The 20,233-nt window shown below is 35.9% G+C and overlaps 1 protein-coding gene across 1 annotated transcript; it reads left to right on the forward strand.

The window, feature by feature from the left end:
- Positions 1 to 729: 729 nt before the first annotated feature.
- LOC127625625 (nicotinamide phosphoribosyltransferase-like) lies at positions 730 to 19,923 on the forward strand. Its single transcript, XM_052100912.1, has 11 exons — positions 730 to 991; positions 3,951 to 4,086; positions 5,411 to 5,514; positions 5,669 to 5,797; positions 7,311 to 7,469; positions 13,447 to 13,577; positions 15,529 to 15,754; positions 16,117 to 16,236; positions 17,117 to 17,257; positions 17,548 to 17,673; positions 18,484 to 19,923. The coding sequence occupies exons 1-11, from the start codon at positions 941 to 943 to the stop codon at positions 18,655 to 18,657; spliced, it is 1,497 nt and encodes a 498-aa protein (XP_051956872.1). The 5' UTR covers positions 730 to 940; the 3' UTR covers positions 18,658 to 19,923.
- Positions 19,924 to 20,233: the final 310 nt, after the last annotated feature.

Below are 20,233 nucleotides of genomic sequence, written 5' to 3' on the forward strand. Positions count from 1 at the left end.
ACGAGAACATGATGGGAGACTACATTTGGGGGCTGATTCTTTTTTTAGTCATTTTTGTATTACTTTAGTATAAATACATGTTCATTTGGATTCATATGTTGTTTTTTCAGACTTTATGTGAACGAAAAGACTAAATTAGCCCATTTTTATAATTGGAAATAGGTACATTTCAAAATATCACTGTCCTGGTCACAGAAGCAAAGTTTGTGGGGAATAATAGCCATTTTCTATACTTTTGAGGCATAAGCAATTAGGAAATAACCCTTACCCAGGAACCAAAAAAAAAAAAAAAAAAGTTAAACAGTGTTATAATTGGACTGATATCCTGAAGTAATTCCTATTTAAAGGATGTATCTCTTTCGTCACGTTGTTATTATTATCAACCATTTTCATGTCGTATTAAATCTCTTCCTAGTCTTAATATAAAATACGTTTTATGTAAGTGAAGACAGATAAGCTGCAAACGCTGAATCTGAAAGCAAAACTGAAAGCATTTGTATTACATAAGGGACTTCTTGAAGTGATATCCTCAGTAGTCCATAGTTCAATACCTTTTACAAGAAAACGAAACTTTGGCCGTTCAAAGCAACAGGCTGCACAGTGCTTTTTAAGTTTCAGAGCGTTGAGGCACTTCATATGTGTATATCTCCGCCCCATTTTTCGTCATTGAACGTGAGCTCGCGTATTTTGAAACGTCTGCTCTGACTCCTCCCCCTTCCCACCCCGCTGTGTCCGATAGTGTACGATGCGACCCATCCGTGCGCACTCTTATATACACAAGATACTGAGGTGGTCGTATTTCACTACATTTGCTCCAGGCATACCCGAAAGGTATTAAAAAGAAGGTGACTGAGACCGATTCCCCGACCCGGTGTCACGCGGTTCGTATCACCTAATAACCAGAGCGGAGCTTCTCTGTTTGGTTTTTCATTTGTCCTTGATGATGGCAGTTCAGGATTACAATTTTTTACTAGCGACGGACTCTTATAAGGTAAGAATCATCTTGCGTGCCCTAGACCTTGTCCAACAACAGAAGCACAATGAACGCATAACATACTTTCGCCTTTCTGACACTAGCATTATTGGTTAAGCCATGACATGTATGTGCGGATAAAGCCAACTTCCACCTCGTGCGTTGGAATATAAATGAAAACATGGTCCGCAATAACCTACAGATATATGAGAACTGCGATAAATGAGAATTCTTCTTGTTGTTGTGATGATGCCTCATTTATCGAATGCTGGGGGCGGGGCTTATGCTGTATGAAACCGTGACCTCGTGTAGCTTCGCCAAGTACGTGCAGGGAGTCAGTCATTCTACTCGTAATTCTCTCTCTCTCTCTCTCTCTCTCTCTCTCTCTCTCTCTCTCTCTCTCTCTCTCAAAATAACAATTGCAATATAAACAATGTACAGTACAAATAATATAAACAATTAAACAAAACATTAATGATCATATAGAATATTCGTATAGATGTTCATAAAGCTTTATTATGTTTAGCAAAGCAGTGATTGGTTTCTGAGAGTGTTCAGCTAAAAAATGAATTATGCTGCAGCTGATGCATAAATGTCCTACCCCAGTAACTGCATTTGATCTGTTTCTGTTGTTACTAACAGGAAATCACAGTTAAAAATATATAAAATAGTTAAAAGATATAAATGCACAACTGCTTAAGACAAAACTAATATGCTAGAAGTGTCCCATTGTCCAACTGCTAATTAAAATGCTAATTATAAAATAAAAATTATGATTTGTTAAATAGTTTACAAAATGAAGGCTAGTAGGATAGTATTGCAGGATTTGCAGAGCATTGGAAACCACTGTTTTTCCACATGATTGGATCTCTAAGGCTGAGGTTCAATAAATGTCTTCAACAAAAGCTTTATTTGGATTAGAGATAAATCTTTCAAGAGACCCATGTGCTGATATAATCACAACATACAAGTCGCCATTTGGATTTAAATGAGTAGATACTTAAGAGCCTATGATTGGATCATTATTGCAGTGATTAAAAGTTTCAGCTGGCAACAATTCTTTTAACTCTAACTGATGCAGTGTGTAGCTTCTCATTGTTACTGTGTTTCAGAAGGGGTAAATTATTGGCATGCATCAAGCAAAATAATCAACTAAGGAGATTTTCTGAAATCACTGGAATTGGATCTAGAATTATCCAATGCATTTTTAAAACTTGGGAAGGATAGTGGTGAACCGTTACATTTGTGGAAAAAAAATGTGGTCGAAAAAAATCTTGAATGATCGTGATCAGAGATTACTAAAACACTTGGTGTTGTCACATCATAAAAAATTACAGTATAAGTCACAGCTATGTTTAATAGTGATATTCAGTGCATTTCCACACACACAATGTGGTTAAAACTTACAGGGTTGGAACTAAACAGCTCTTGTGTCCACAGGAAAGGCACTTGTTAGTGAGACTAATCTGAAAAAAATGAATTTATTTTGCTAGGGAGTATAAAGATTGGACTGTGGAGCAATGGATAAGGGTCATGTGGTCTAATGAGTCCAGATTTACCCTATTCAAAAGTGATGGGCCTGTCAGGGTAAGAAGGGAGGCGCATGAAGCGATGCACCCGTCATGCATAGTGCCAACTGTACAAGCCTCTGGAAGCATTGTTATGATCTTGGGTTGCTTCAATTGGTCAGGTCTAGGCTCAGCAAAGTTCTGTGGCAATAAAATCAAGTCAACTGACTACTTGAATGTAATGAATAACTAGGTTTTCCAATCAATGGATTTTTTCTTCCCTGATGGCACGGGTATATTCCAGGATGACAATGCCAAGATTCATCGGCTCAAAATGTGAAAGAGTGGTTAAGGAGTCTCCTGTCAACAATACAAGATCTCGGCCAAATATTAATGCAACTCTGGATGGAAATAAATGTTGTGACGTTGCATAAGGTTGTCAAAATAATGCCACGATGAATGCGTGCCATAATCAAAGCTAAAGGTGGTCCCAATATTAGAGTATGCAAAGAAAATTTGGTCAGTCAGTGTATTATTGTTATGTAAACTTCAAATACTTTTTAGTTTGCGCTCTTGTCGTAGATTTTTAAAACTTTACCTCAGCAAGTGGGAAAGTGGAAAACTATTAATATGCATGAAAACATCTACATTTAGGTTCCCATGGGACTTCCTAAACCAGTATTTTTGTGTTTTTTATTTTATTTAACTGTAGCATTACTTTTATTATATCAAAAGAGTTTTGATGTCAACCACATGGAACAGAACAATGCATTCAACATTCCTCTAGTGACCCATTGAAATTCTTCCTTTATAGATCTAAATAAGTAACAAGTGGCCAGCTTTGCGGGTAAATCAGGTTTTGGCTAATGTGGTATGGAGTGGAAACCAAGTAAACCAGTGGGTGAAGTCATTGATGTCCATCTATTCCTCACAAACCACTTAAAAATGTGTATATATACGAATATTGTCATCATTTACTCACCCTTGTGTTGTTACAAACCTGTATAACTTTCTTCTGTAGAACACAAAATTAGATGTTAGACAGAATTTTATCATCAGTCAATCTTCTTTTGTGTTCCATGGAAGTCATAGGTTGAGTAAATGAAGAGAGAATGTTTTTATTTATTTGTTTAATTTTTGGGTGAACGATTCCCTTAAAGTAGCAGAAATAGAACTAATGGAAATACATATTGTTCTCCTTTGATTATACCCCCCATGAATGACATGACAAAAGTATCCGTTATCAGGTTCAAGGCAGTGTTTGTACATTTTGTTTATGCTACAGTGCACCGAAGGGTAGTCGCTATTTATTATTGAATTTGTATCTACGAAAATATAATAACAGGTTTGTACTCCTAAAGCAAGGTGCTGTTTCACCCCTCCCCAGCTGTCACTTTGCTATATCCGTGTAGTTTATAATTGCCTAGTTTATTCAATTGTGCTAATAAAGCTTCCTCTCTCCTTTTCAGATTACCCATTACAAGCAATACCCACCTAATGTCAGTAAGGTATACTCCTATTTTGAGTGCCGGCATAAAAAGGGGGCGCAGTTCAGTGAGGTGGTGTTTTTTGGCCTCCAGTATCTTCTGAAGAAATATCTAGCAGGTAAGTCCTGTTACTTTTATTATTGTGCAGCAACCTATTTCACAAACCTTTGTGAAGCCCCACTTGGCTAACATTGACATACTGTTTGTTTTTGTGTTTGTGTGTTTTTTGGCATCGACAAGGCAAGCACATTTTTTAACATAACATCACTAACGTTGGGCAATGGAACACTTTTTCCAAAACAGATTTTAGTTTACTTTCAAGGACAGTTGATTTTCAAATCAAGCTCCAAGACTTTAAAAATGTAAGGCTTAAGATTTAACACCATATTTTTCCATGTAAGTCTAAGCCTATATTTGGCTATTTTTATATTTAAAGCGAGTGACCATGAACAGAAGCCATCCATTATGTTAGAGTAAATTCTTAAGAATAAATACATAAAACCACCATACTGCAGACAAACAGTTACATAAGGTTAATTCCCTTTTAAGCTGCCCCTTTGACTTGGAATAGTACAAAGATAGCATTGCACAGCATTTTGCTGAAATGAATTAATTGCAAGCTTTGAGGTGCCATTTGTAACCACTGAGAGAGTGCTACTTGAAGCCCAAGGATCTAACTTTGTGTAATCATTATCTAAAGGTGCTTGTTGCTGTATTAATATTGGCCTGCCAGTTTGAACTGCCTTGTGCTTAGAATAATGTAAATTATAAAGAGCACATGCTTAAAGGAATATTCCGGGTTCAATACAAGTTAAGCTCAGTCGACAGCGTTTGTAGCATAATATTGAATACCACAAAAATACTTTTGCAATGAAAGTTAATGGGCCAATCTTTAAACATTAAAACACTCACTGTTTCAAAAGTAAAGCCATAAGACATCAACAATGCATGTTAACATGATTTTAGTGTGATAAAATCACACTAAACCTTCTTAACCTTTTCTGTGTAAAGTTGTATGCAATTTTACAACTTCCTTGCCATGACAATGTAATATCAATAAACCCCAAAATGACTTTAAAAATGACTATTTAAACAACTTTACAGCTCAAATAATACATGAGTTTTAATAGAAGAATTATTGTAAGTGCTTTTATAAAATTATAAGCTTCACATTTCTGCCTTTTAAACCCTCCAAAAATTGGCCCCATTCACTTTTGTTGTATGTGCCTCACTGTAACCTAAATTGTTTGGCAAGTCATAATACATTTTTGTATAAATCAACATTATGCCACTAATGCTGTTGAATGAACGTAACTTGTATTGAACCCGGAATATACCTTTAATGTTCAGATCTCTAAAACACAAGACAGTGATAGTCTATTTTTTGTTTCTGTTCATTATATAATCACTGATCTCATATATTCATGACAAATGTCTTGCAGGTCCAGTCATCACAGAGGAGAAGATACAGGAGGCGAAAGCCTTTTTTCAGATGCACTTTAAACAGTCAGTGTTCGATGAAGAGGGATGGCGGAAAGTTTTAGAGGTACAATAACGAGTTCCTATCAAAGTCAAACTTTCTTAAGCAAATATTTCACCAAGTTAAGTTGTTTTTTAAGTCTACTTGCTTTGTTCTAGAGATGAATGCATAGGATGATAACAACCACCTGGTTTCTTCCTTTTGCTAATTGTGTTGTCAGAAATATGATGGTCGCCTTCCAATCCGTATCAAAGCGGTTCCTGAGGGGAAGATTATTCCCAGAGGGAACGTTCTCTTCACAGTGGAGAACACGGATCCAGATTTCTTCTGGCTCACCAATTATGTTGAGGTTTGTGAGTGATTCAGTGGGGGTCAGTGAGGGCATGAGGTCATTAAGTACTGACCTGGCCTGCAGCCCTTCAGACTCTAGGCAACAGCAGTTTGCAACCTCACATTTTTTCATCTTGTAAATATGTGTTGCTGCCTGTCTGAAGATCCATGGATATGGACTTTCCATACATGCTGGGAACTTGTTGGCTGCTTTTTCAATTCATATTTAATAAATATATACACTGGTGGCCAAAAGTTTGGAATAATGTACAGATTTTGCTGTTTCGGAAGGAAATTGGTACTTGAATTCACCAAAGTGGCATTCAACTTATCACAAAGATTTGTCAGGACATTACTGATGTAAAAAACAGAACCATCACTATTTGAAAAAAGTAATTTCTGATCAAATCTAGACAGGCCACATTTCCAGCAGCAATCACTCCAACACCTTATCCTTGAGTAATCATGCTAAATTGCTAATTTGGTACTAGAAAATCACTGGCCATTATATCAAGCACAGTTAAAAGCTATTTGGTTAGTTAAATTAAGCTTAACATTGTCTTTGTGTTTGTTTTTGAGTTGTCACAGTATGCAATAGACTGGCATATCTTAAGGTCATTATTATGTAAAAAAAAAAACAAGAAACAGCTTTCTCTAGAAACCCATCAGTCAATCATTGTTATGAGGAATGAAGGCTACACAATGCTTGAAATTGCTAAAAAACTGAATATTTCATACAAAGATGTACAATACAGTCTTGAAAGACAAAATACAACTGGCTCTAACAAGGACAGAAAGAGATGTGGGAGGCCGAATACAACTAAACAAGAGGATAAATAAATACAGTCTCTAGTTTGAGAAATAGACACCTCACATGACCTCAGCTGACGGCTTCATTGAATTCTACCCGCTCAATACCAGTTTCATGTACAACAGTAAAGAGAAGACTCAGGGGTGCAGGCTTTATAGGAAGAATTGCAAAGAAAAAGCTACTTTTGAAACAGAAAATCAAAAAGAAAAGGTTAGAGTGGACAAAGAAACACAGACATTGGACAGATAATTGAAAAAGTGTGTTATAGATCTTAACCCAATTGAGCTTCTGTGTGATCACTCCTAAACCCATTTAGCACTCCTAGAATTTTGTCTGTTAGCCTAATTTTGTTTGCATATAACAGCTGTATTATTATTCTCAGCTTATTCAATATGTTCATGCCTTATGTGCATATCTGTTTACGTTTTGATGTTAAGACCATCAAAAATCCTGATAATATAAATATATACAATTCTTCAAATCTTTTCTGATTTTTTGTAATCATTCATGTGTTGTTTAACATGCAAACAAATATCTATCACTCGATATGTTACTTGTGTTGTGTTATCTTGCATCCTTAAAGGGCCACACATCAATGGGTAAAATAGTCATTAAATTGAGCTTTCTGTTGTCAGTGCCATGGAAATTGAGTGCAATCATGAGCCATATTTGGTCTGCTCTCTGACGTACATGTGACTGTGTGTACACTCTGTGCCCACAGACTATGCTGGTTCAAATGTGGTACCCAATCACCGTGGCAACAATCTCCTGGGAGTTCAAAAAGATTCTGGCCAAGCATCTGAAGGCCACATCAGGGAACCTGGAGGGTCTGGACATCAAGCTGCATGATTTCGGCTACAGAGGGGTGTCCTCACAAGAGGTATGATGGATCAATAATTCCACTTCCTCATATTTAGTAACTCTTGTACAATATTTAAAACATTCCCCTCACCAACAAGTACCACAATGTTACTATAATGGTAATACCATTTGTATTATTTAAAAAAAAGTTGATTATGTAAATTCCATGGTATATGAATACACTAAACATGCAATATAGCATATGTCATGGTACCAAGATTTTACAGCCACAATATTACTTTTTTGTAAGACTGTTATATTTAAAAAATATATATTTTTTGTATGATTTTATGTGATTTTTATACTTACAAAGACACAATCTTATGAGTTTCAAGATTTTTAAATGACTAGGGCTGGGTATTGATACAGATTTCCCAATTCAATTCCATTTCATAAGCTTTCGATTCTTATATGTAAGCAAAATGAAATGTCCATTTTGCTTACATGTAAAATAAATTATCTTGCAGCTAATGCTCTTAATTATAATGAAACCTTCTAGACAACCCTTCTAGGTACAGTAAGAAAATATGAATTTACAAATAATATTTTATCATTGGTTTTTATCAAATTGGTCACATTTTAGCTTTTGACACATTTTGTCTATTCCATCAATTATTGTCTTGACATTGCATATATTATGTTGCAGATATATTTTTGTATTTACATTAATATGTAGAAACAGTGCTTAATCAGTACTGTCTCTTTAAGACTACCAGCATCAGCCAGTAAGCGCATATGCAGGAAAAGACATGCGTAATTTCTTTAGTGCGTCCATGTTTTTTTATAAACTACTGACTGTAAGAAAATAAAAAGAGTATTAAAAGAAACATTATTCAATGACATATGGATCCATGGATCTCGTCTTTGGACACACATAACGAGTCAAACCAAGCTTTTACCCTCAAAATGCAGTCAGAGATTATTTAGCAAAGACAGGCCACTTCTATTAAAATAAATGGGAGAAATTGGAATGCCCATCGGTCAACGGATGTAGAAAGGAAGTCCCGCCTTACAGTTAAAGAACAAATCACCTTTTAGATACAGACATCACCTGTCAATCAACTTGATACCGCACATGCGCATTAGATATACAAGCCGGGACAATGGCATTTTTAACATTATCTGAGGTAAAGATGCACAATTTATGATTCCATTATTGTCAGATGTTATTGCTGATTTAAAAAATGTCATTTGATCGTAATCTTGACAAACCATTTTGGAGATTCCGGTGTTTACCCATTCAAGTGGATAGGATATGCACTGACATGACTGGAAATAGCCTCCCGAGAGCGATCCAACGATAGCCAACAGTGGACTGACTTGTTAGAAAGACTTTGATGCAGTGAAAGGACCTCTGTGCTAATAACTTCTTCTCCACTATACTTCTCAATCACTGGTGAGTGAAATCTGAATATTTACCAGCCAGTGGCTAATCATAGACATTTTTAATCGCATAGCATATGTTGTTTGTGCGAGTGATTTACTTGCCTTAGAGAAGGTTGCCATATAGAGTGAAAGATCGACCTTGGGATTTAAGAATTGATATCGAGATCATTCAAACAAAGATCGTAATGAACCGAAAAATCTATATATTACCCAGCCCTATAAATTACAGTTATATGCGATGATATGAATGTCTCGTTTTTATAGCCATTGACGGCATACTTCGAAGAAGACCCATTAAAAGCAGTGAGCTTTGAAATCAAAGTATGAGCTGACAGTGGGTTTTTAAGGAGACCTGTTCTTCTGAGGCAAATTAAATCTGACATGTTTTGGTGAAAGTGGAAAATAGATTCATTATGAGATTAGGCCATTCCATTTAATCAGATGTGACCTTTTTTGCATAAGAAAAGAAAATGATACAGACAGCTCTCAATTTCTATATAACTCCGGTAAAAGCCGAGATGTTGGGGGTGCTAAAGTGAGTGAGGTTGTCACACTGATGGGTTTTGGGTCATCGGGTGATGCTATTTGAAGGGTTGTGTTAGTAAAGATGACTGTTTGGCTCTTGAATCAGTCTGTCCACTATGTAAAGGTCAACACTGCCAGGATTCATCTATATCACAGTGGCGAGTTCAGGTGTTGGGAGACTTGTGATAAGCTGTGAGTCTGTTGCTGTCTGGCTGGGCGTGCTGAATGCAGGAGACCTTTGTGTGTTTCTGTGTGTGAGCGTGAGACCACTGGATACTGATTAAGTGTGACACGACCCCTCTGTGGTGACCTTTTATACAAGTATGCCTTGATCTAAAACTGGAGATGGTGACGCAGCTTTCATAGACCACACCCCAGAGATCAGATCGATTAGTAATATTTTATGTTTTTAATTAAGATCCAATAAAAAAATAACTCAAAGGTTTAGATCATATCAAAGGCTGTAAGAAAACACATCTTCTGGAACTTGATTTTGTAGCTAATGTAAACCGTAATCTGGCATTATTGTATAGCAGTATTACTGTAATGAAATTGGGAACTTGCTATTCATTCCTTCAAGTCTCTAGAGAAACATTGTCCAAATGTAGAGGATGCAAGGTGATAACTGGGGTTGTTTCTAGACCTGGTGTGATGAAGCCGTAGCTCCAAATCTTTTCTGGATAGCTCCACATTTTTAAGAAGAATAAGGGTACAGAATGAAAATTAACTTTGACTTTTATTTATGGGTCATTAGTTCAAAAGCTATGATATAAAAGTTTTGAATATATATAATTGCCATTTATACGGCTGGGTAAAAACACATTTTACGATGCATTGCGTTCTTCATTTGAATGATCTCGATTTCAATTCTTAAATCCCAAGATCGATCTCTTACTCTATGCGCATCCCTCTACTACAATGAGAATAAATTGCATTTGCTCACATTAGCAACCAAATTTCGAGCTTTGCAAGTAAAAGGTATATTAGCAACTGGCTGGAAAATGTTTAGATTTCCCTTACCTGTGATTGTGTACTATAGTTGTGCAGTATTCAGCAGCGAGATCCTTTAACTGCTTGTTGACTTCAGAGTAAAGGTTGTTCTTTATAATGAGTGTCCAAAGACGAGATCCGCGCAACCCATTTGTCTTTTATTAATGTCTCTTTTAATACCCTTTCTGTTGTTTACAGTCAGGATTTGTTTAAAAAATAAACATTTCATTCCAATCACATGTAGGACATATGAGATAAAGCTGTTAGAGTGTCTCTCGTTAACATGCGCTCATATACAGACGCACTTTACAGAAATGCTGGCTTTCTTAAAGAGACTGTACCGGTTTTTAACACTTGTTCAACAAATCAATGTAAATACCTGTAAAAAGTACAAATATGTAATTAAACAATAAACATGTAGCAAAAAAATATTTCTCATATTTATTGATTGAATTTTATTCATTTATTTTTTATTTTTAAAAAGCTAAAATGTGACCAAAATTAGGAAAAACTAATCAAATATAATTACTATTTTCATAATGTACCTAGTTTGAGGGACTCCTGTATAAATAACAGGATTAGCTAGGAGAGAATTTCCTCCATGTAAGCAAAAGACATTATAACTGAATAAAATATACCCATATGAATCGATATCAAGTTGGAATTGAATCGTGAGCTTGTGAATCTGAATTGAATCGGGAAATCTAAATTAATACCTAATACTTTCTATAAAGCTTTCTTTTCCAAAGAGTCTCAAATATAGGACTATGCCATTAAAAACAGGCCATCTGGTCATCCTAATCAAGGGTGATTTTATATCTGGGTGTATGAGAAATTTCCTGGCAAATTGTCATCGTAATGTTGTGGTATTGTTTGTTTAAGCCTATTTAATCACTGGAGATTTTATGATGTTTCCAAATCATGAATTTATCGGGAAATGATGTGCAAAACTATTACAAGAAATGCTCTTTGGAAACAACTGGATGAATTGGAATGAAAGGAAAATCAGTGTGAGATCTAGAAAAGCCTGAAGCGTTACTTCCTTAGCAGCTGATAACAGTGAACCATGCTGTGCAGAACTGCAGAATCTTCATTGGGGACTGTGGGATATTGATAGTGTATTTTTTAGGTTATGGCTGACTAGATTAATGATGGCTTCGAGAGGAGATTAATGATGCCAAGCAGAGTTTAATGTCTCTGAATCTTGGGGTTCCCACTCACTCTCCATCATCACTCTCTCCTGATCAGGGTAAAACATGGAGATAGATGGAATCCTGTTTTAGTCTTTATGAAGCGGTTGGAAAATGCTTACCTTCTGGTCTTCGCTTGTGAGCATACTGTCTTCTAGGCAATGTTCATACCGCAATTGAATATGACCCAAATCTGATTTTCCCTCACATATGACACAGTTCTGTTGATTGGATGACAGTGTGAATGATCACAGCTGAATCTGACATTTTCAATTGTGGTCTGGTCTATCTTCATATTAGACTAATCACACTGTGAATTCGGTGGAGGTAGTTCGAAAGTTCAGCTGCTGAAATGGGTCTGTGCTAACCAAAATTCAAATGACTGCCCTTCAGCGGCCCAAGCTGGAAGTGTTGTTAAACCTATGTGCACATGTGTGCTCAAAAGTTTTATTTTTGTTATAAATTATGTAATAGTCAACAGGAATTTATATTTGATTAACTTTACACCCAGGGGTTAAAAGAAAACAAATGCTTATTTGTCAATCCATCCCATTTATTGTATTATCCGATGCAGTTTTTGTTTGATCCTCTTTACACATTCCATCTCTGTTTAGCGATTTGTAGTTGTTCAAAAATATTTCAAGCTCATTATTCTTCACTCTAGTCAGTTGCGGACACTGGAAGAGGCAACATATTCTAGAGCGGCACCAGACCATGCATCCCGTATAGACGCGCATTCCGGTTCTGTACCACGCCATGGTCCGAACATAAGCTGATTATAGAGTTTCCCCACCTCCGAAATCCCAATTTAACCTCTCTTTATACCCCAACCAAAACCCCAACCCTAAACCTAAATGTCAGTGGCGTAAAATGGTCATTTTAGAGCATAAGTGCCACCTCTTGGAAATTACTTCCTGGTTCCTTGTATAGGACCAGAACCCGTGTCTCAGAGTGTGCTTAGTACTTGTCAGTATTTTGGCTGTATGCCTAGATTTAAGAATGGAAGTGTGATTTCATATGATAACAAAATATAACATCATGAATAACATTATGAAAGTTGTTGAACATGCTATGGTTTTATGCATGTGGATCAGTTTTGGAGCGTGTGTGTGTGTGTGTGTGTGTGTGTGTGTGTGCGTGTGTGTGATCAGCCAAAAACATATAAACACTCCATCAATTAATCATCATGATGTGTAGAGCTGTGCCGCTGATAATGTACTACAATTACTGGAGGTGATCCCTAGGCCCTTGCTGCAATTACAGTGACAGAATACAGCCTCTCTGCATAAAACAACAGGGGTTTGATACAGTTCTAATTTCCCTGGTTTAATATGAAGCCCAGATCTCATCAGTTCTTCGATTAAAGATTAATGATATAGACTCTACAAATTACCCACACAAAGATATTCACCTTGTAATGGAGAAAGACGTATTGACAGCCCTTTTCCTATCTCAGATTTTTTCTTGGAATCAAACATGTTTGCTTTTCAGAGCAACAGCTTTCCCCAGACTAGTACCTCTAAAGAGCAATTCCCCCGATTACTGTGACCCTGCAATGAATGATCTGAGACACAGACTCAGCTTTAAATCAGGGGAATATATAAAATGGCTCTTTGCCCATTTGAATGGACACATGTGACTTCAAAGGTCATTTGATTTGCTTCTTAAAAGCCACTATCCTTTATTCAGTTACACAAAAAAAAAAAAACAGGATCATTATACCACTAATGTGAATTGTCTAATGGAGTGAAAATCTAAATGGAGTGCAGGAAATGCATTGATATTTTGTGTTACTGTTAAATAAAGACTTCAGGAGCTATGGATTTGCCATTTAGGTTCAATGACTGTATGACTACTGTTTTTGAGGCAATTCTCTCTTGTTCTTTCTCACTCTTTACATACTAGTCAGCAGCACTTGGCGGAGCTGCTCACCTGGTGAATTTTAGCGGCACAGACACAGTAGCTGGTGTACTCATGACACAGCGATACTATGGCTGCCCTATGGCTGGATTCTCCATCCCTGCTGCAGAGCACAGGTAAAGCACATACATGCATAATGGGCACTTTTTTAATTGGTTAAAAATAACTAGTTAAATTCTAAGTTGACTGTGTTCTGATTTAAAGCTGTTCTTATACCATGAACATTTTGATTAGGTTTTTTCTAAACCCCTAACCCTAAGTATTAAATATCTGCAATTAATTCATCTCAAACTGCTTAATGTACATACTTTGTTCAAACTTTGATTTGCAGATCATTCTAGCCTTAGGTGCTATATGTATCTATTTTTGTGGGTGTAAAGCCATACTTGTTAAGAAATTTAAGATCAAAGTTTGACTATCTTCCATTTTGATTTATTGATACAGATATTACATCTTAATATTTCCATACTGAATTGCAGTTGGTCCTTATTTACATAATGAATTGTGAATGTTCCATTTATTTTAAGCCCGCAAAGGCACAAAAGCTGCCTTTGTCTATTTATCTATATTAGATATTACGATCAATATCTGTCTTGATCTGAGTTTTACTACTATTTGACCACTTTTCTCTACCATTTTACCTTAAACTTGAACACCATTTTATTTCTACTTTGCAAGCACTGGTATTCCCTTCAGGCAATCCAAATCTAATTTGCATTTGTTCTGTTAGTCCTAATTTGTTCTATTAGTAGCTACACGCTCATTTTGCAGCTGTTGGGCCTTTTGTCTGTTTGTTTTGCACTTTCATCAATATAGCTCTGCACTCGTTATTTAAAATCACAATACTTCTATGATGTAATTCTCCTTAAATTCAGATTAAGGTTTTTGTACCCATAACAATATTCCAGGTCTCAATCATCCAGAACAAATTAATCACTCTCTGCTTTTTATAACTCAATCTGTCATTAGATGTAAATGACTCATTTGCTGCAAATGATCTTTTTCAATGGTCAATTAGCAAAGTTAAACCATTCATTTTTAGTACATCAGCGCAGTACACCTGCAATCTAAATAAAGTGAGTTGGAGTGTACGGAAATTCCAGGTCACTAATTAGTGTTTTAAGCAATTCTTACTTGCATTGAAGGGAATGGTATTTCCAGTAATTTTTGTAGTTGAGGACTCTAAAAACATGCAATCAATTATTTGAAAGTGTACCGTAAGTTATAAATAGTGAGTATGATACTTCTACGTCACCTTTTCAAAATAAGCAAACTTTATTAACCCATACTTTTCTTTAATAAACTTAAATTAACACTATGCTTTAATAAAAACATCATGATTTAAAAATAACAATTAAAAAAACATGCAATCAACCGGAGCTTACATAGAAACTAATTTAAAAAGAATGCCTCCATTAGGGTAATGCACATAAAAAAACTCTATACAATTGTCTATATAAGGACTATCACACTTTTATCGTTTCACAATAAGACCACGTGTATATTATTTCCACCATAAAAGCAGATCCAGTTCAAGTTGAATGCTTGCAAATATAATAAAATATTGCCACTCTTGGATGCGCCTGAAAGCACACCTTGAGGGTCACCTTGACTTCACCAGGGATTGTGTTAACCGATAATTCTTCATCATTTCCGATCCTTTTAAACTGATGGATATTTCCAAATGCTGTCAGTCATTTTGACACAAAAAGAAAGAAGAAAATCAATTTAACCTTGTACATCCGTTTTGAGTAACTCTATGAGTGTGTGTGTGGCCTGTTTAATCCTTGGTATTAAGATGCGTATTAAATGGCGCCATCGCCATTTGCACCTGTTATTATGCATCTCTTTTGACCACTTGTGTTCGGATTTCGAGAAGAGGGTCTCTGATTTCATGACTGCATACATCAATCATTACATCAGTGTGTTGGTGCATGATAATAAAGCACAAAAAAGTATAATAAACAAAAAGAAAGCTTGAAAAAATGCACAAAATGGATACTCGACTAATCGATTTCTCATGCACATCCACAGTTGGTTACTCTTTGATTTTTGATGTTTCTGTAGCACCATCATCTCCTGGGGCAGGAGCAGAGAGAAGGAGGCATTTGAGTGTCTGCTGGACCAGTTCCCCTCTGGGCCTGTAGCTGTGGTTAGCGACAGCTATGACATTTTTAAGGCTTGTAAGCACATCTGGGGGAACAAGCTGAAAGAGAAGGTGATGGAGAGGAGCGAGGATTCAACTCTCATTATCCGTCCGGACTCCGGGGACCCTGCTGAGACCCTCCTTGAGGTGTGTATTACTATACCAGATAACTGAAGTCTAGAGCTGTTTGATACAAACCTTAAGGCAGCTTTTTCAGTGATTGAGCTTTATATAGTGAAGTAAAGACTTAGAACTCAAACAAGGTTTGCTTGAATGATTCTCCAACACTACTACTTTGTGGCTGACAGGGCTTGAAGGATTTGGATTGCATCTGTTGCTTTGATTCCTGTTTGAGACCAGGGCTCCTTGATATGGATTTTCTTTTCATATACTGTGGCATAGCATCGCTTTCAGATTAGTTTGTTGCTATGCTGAAACTAATTAAGGAATTCAGATTGAATAACTCTATTTCTTGCGCTCTCATTTGTCTTTATCTTTCTTTATTTTAGGTTCTAAGGATTTTGGAGGAGTGTTTTGGCAGTTCTCTGAACTCAGTGGGTTACAAGGTGCTCCCACCATACCTGCGCATTATCCAGGGGGATGGCATTGATCTGAACTCGATTAATGAGGTAAACTAAACCATAAAACAAGATAGTGACATTAAAGAAAAATAATTGCTAGTTTTGTTTAACTGGAAATGCAAGAAGTACAGAAAGGGTGTGGATACCTCTAACGAGTTTGACTAGGCCCTTAATTCCAATGAAGGAAAATCTTAAACAAATGCAATGGCATACAGTGACATTCTAGAAAATTGTGTGCTTTCAGCTGTGTGGCAACAGTTTAGGAGAGGGCCTATCAAAATATATATATATATATATATACTGTTGTGCGTGAAAATCCCAGGGAATCAACAGTTACAGAAATACTCAAACCAGCCACATTTTTTCCCCATTCTGGTGGTTGATATGAACATTAACTGAAGCTCCTGACCCATATCTGCATGATTTTATGCATTGCACTGATGCCACATGATTGGCTAATTAGATAATTGCATCAATAAGTAGGTGTACAGGTGTTCCTAATAAAGTGCTCATTAAGTGTAACAATGAACAATAGTTTTATAGCATTTATTAATCTTGGTTAATGTTAATAATTTCTATATATATATATATATATATATATATATATATATATATATATATTAATTTTTTATTAAAGTTGTATATGTTAACATTAGTTAATGCACATTGAAATAACAATGAACAATTGTATTTTTATTGACTAACATTAACAACGATTCATAAATGCTGCAACAAATATATTTTTCATTGTTAGTTCATGATACCTAATGCATTCACTAATGTTAACGAACGGCACCTTATTGTAAAGTGGTACCACTAAATAGTGATCTACTATTTATGACTAACTGTTCCCTTATAAACAATATTATTGATCACAGCAGGTAAAGAGTGATTATATTTTGATCAGTATTGTTTTTTGGTTGCGCAGATTCTGGAGAAACTTAGCGATGAGGGCTGGAGTGTAGAGAATGTGTTCTTCGGTTGTGGAAGCGCTCTCCTGCAGAAAATCAACAGAGACACACTAAACTGTGCTTTCAAGTGCAGCTATGTGGAGACTAACGGCAAAGGCGTGAGTTTGATTTTTATTCTTTCCAAAAATCCTATTTGTAATCAGAAAAGTCATGTAAAACAGGCTAACTATTATCCAAATACTTGAGAAACAAAATCAGAAGCGTAAACGGTTTATTGGTGTCTCTGTGTTTGTGATTCTAGTGTGAATACAGGTAAAGGGAGACACTTTCTTATAATTTGTCAATGGCATGATTTAAAGTTCAGTATAATCCAGATACCTACATCAGTGTAATCTCAAATTATATAATACACAATATATTGTACACTTTACCTGTATTCACCCAATAGATGGATGTTTATAAGCAGCCAGTGACCGACCCATCTAAAGGATCCAAGCGTGGTCGACTCTCTCTGAGAAGAAACTCAGATGGCTTCATAGAGACGGTGGAAAGAGGAGCCGGCAAACCAGAAGAGGTAAACTGTGTCTCTATTCTGTGTAACATCTGGCTGCTAATCTTAATATGTAATTTACTTGATGTAAGGTGTCCATCTTAATAGCATAAAGGAATGTGGCGCATATCAGTGCTTGTAGTGTTTGAATCTGCCATTTAAATCTACAACCCTCCATATCCAGTGGTGAAATCCTTATATCCTATTGCAGGTGCACTACCAGGCAAAAGTTTGGACATACCTACTCATTCTTTATTTTTGCTATTTTTTAGAATAATCATAAAGACATCAAAATGATTAAAAAAAAAAACACAATAAGAATTCTGTAGAGACCAACCAAAAAGCTCAGAGTATTTTTCCATTTAAATAAAAACAAAACATTTAATAGAAGTTTACTGTGAGGCTCTTACAATCAAACTGAATGGGGCCTATTTTTGGAGGGGTTCAAGGCAGAAATGTGAAGCTTATAATTTTATAAAAGCACTTACAGTAATTCTTCTGTTAAAACGCATGTATTATTTGAGCTGTAAAGCATTTTTAAAGTCGTTTAGGGTTACTTTTGAAATAGTGAGTATTTTGATGTTTACTGATTGGTCCCATTCAGTGCCTCACTGGAACCCAGATTTTTTGGGACTAATCGAAATAATTTTTTGTGGTAATCAATATTATGCCACAAATGCTGTCGATTGAACTTGTATTGAATTTTCCTTATTGAATTGTTTTGAATTTGTTAAATGATGGAAATTACTGCATTTGAATATCATCTGTCGTGCCAGTGCCAGTTTGTTGGTGAGTAATCATCAGTACTATCTATCATCTGATCTTCTCTTGTAGGACATGTTGGTCACTGTGTTTGAAAATGGGAGCATACTGCAGGAATACACTCTGGATGAAATCCGTAAAGCTGCTCAGCTTTGGGAGGAGGACATAACCCCTGCCCAGCACAACCAAGATGATGACACTACTCTGGATATTCACCAAAAACGCATCATGAATGGTGTGCATTAGCGCACATAATATGCACACTGTCCTCATCACTGCCCCCTACTGACCAACCACTGACTTGTTCACAAAAACACTAGCAGTCATTCTTAGAACTGCAGATCACAGTGTTGTGATTTAACTCTATCTTTTGATATCAAATCTGACTTTTAGACCTTTGAGGTGACCCCTAAATTTTTGCATTGGGTCACTGGATTGTTTAAATTTTTTCCTCAAATTAATAGTTTCTCATTGTTATGTGATGCCAAAAATATTTGTAAGTGCTTTGTTTAACATAAATATGTTTCATGAGTATGCAAAAGTCCGGGTTTTGGCAGTGGTTCTATTTCCTTTAGTACATTGAAAATGAAGGAAACTCTGCAAATGCATACATTTACTATTTTGTTTTTGGAATCACTCTCTGTCTAACTTTATTTTAGGGTTTTAATGTTCTTTAAATAGATTTTGACTTTAAATTGAATCACAGGTGCACATAAAAGATTATCAATGCAATTAAGCATTTTTCCAAAACAAAATCAGGTGTTAAGGATTTTGTGTTCAGATTGTGTTCTCATCCTATTTTTTTTAATCAGCCTGTACCTGACGTTAATGCTGCATAAAAAAGCAATTGGAAGAATGTTCTTGAGAATAGTTAAAAAGTTATTTTGTGGAGTTGGTTATAGATGTCCTAGTATTTTGTCTGCATACAGCTGCTGATGGTGCCTTAAAAACCACTTAGACCTCAGTGCCGGTCACTCTTTCTTGCACAGTCGTTTCCTCTCTTTATTTTTCCACAATTAGTATTGGCAGCACTTCTCAGTTTCTCTCCTTTACCAGTCCTTACTCATGTTCTATGTGACTCACATATGAATGACTGTTCAGTGATTACTATTTTTTGCCATTGCCTTATGTTTTTTCTGTCAAGCTTCCATTATGTTTGACACCTATATTATGCTGATGCTGATGCTGAGTGAGACATGCATTCAGTTTAATTACAGTGAACATTGTTGTGTCATAATGACATAGTTCCTGTTTGATCTGATCATCTGAAATGAAGCTGTTGACCCTACCTCTTTTTTAACCAATGTTATTGTACATTAATATAATAATAATTACACCTACATGGCACATTTTCTGTTGTGTAAATACTCATTAATTGTACTTTGAATTATGAACTTTGTTTTGAGATTTTAGCCTTCCTGTTGCATTTTTTTAAATTTACAAAATGTATATTTTGTATGACAAAAAGACAAGCAAAAAGGAAAAGATATGATAATAAATATAGCTTCTTCATCTTGAGATGTAACATTGCCCTTTCTTTTTATGATGAGTTTTTGCAGTTTTGAGAAGTTTTGTAAATGAAGTACATCCACCAAATGCAGTGGTGGCTGAAAACATGGCACTACGTCTGGATTCTTTCTCAGTTTTTAATTGGATACAAATAGAGGTGTTCCCTTTTGAACAACAGCTTTCATAGCTGTCATAGCAAATCAGGAATGGAATGTCAAAAAAAGAAATGTGAAATTCCAGAATGAAAACCGTTTTGTGGCTTCACTTTGCCCTACATCTTGTTATGGTAAGTGCAAAAATGTATACTTAAATT

This window comes from Xyrauchen texanus, chromosome 32 (assembly GCF_025860055.1).
Source record: "Xyrauchen texanus isolate HMW12.3.18 chromosome 32, RBS_HiC_50CHRs, whole genome shotgun sequence".
Lineage (NCBI taxonomy): Eukaryota > Metazoa > Chordata > Actinopteri > Cypriniformes > Catostomidae > Xyrauchen > Xyrauchen texanus.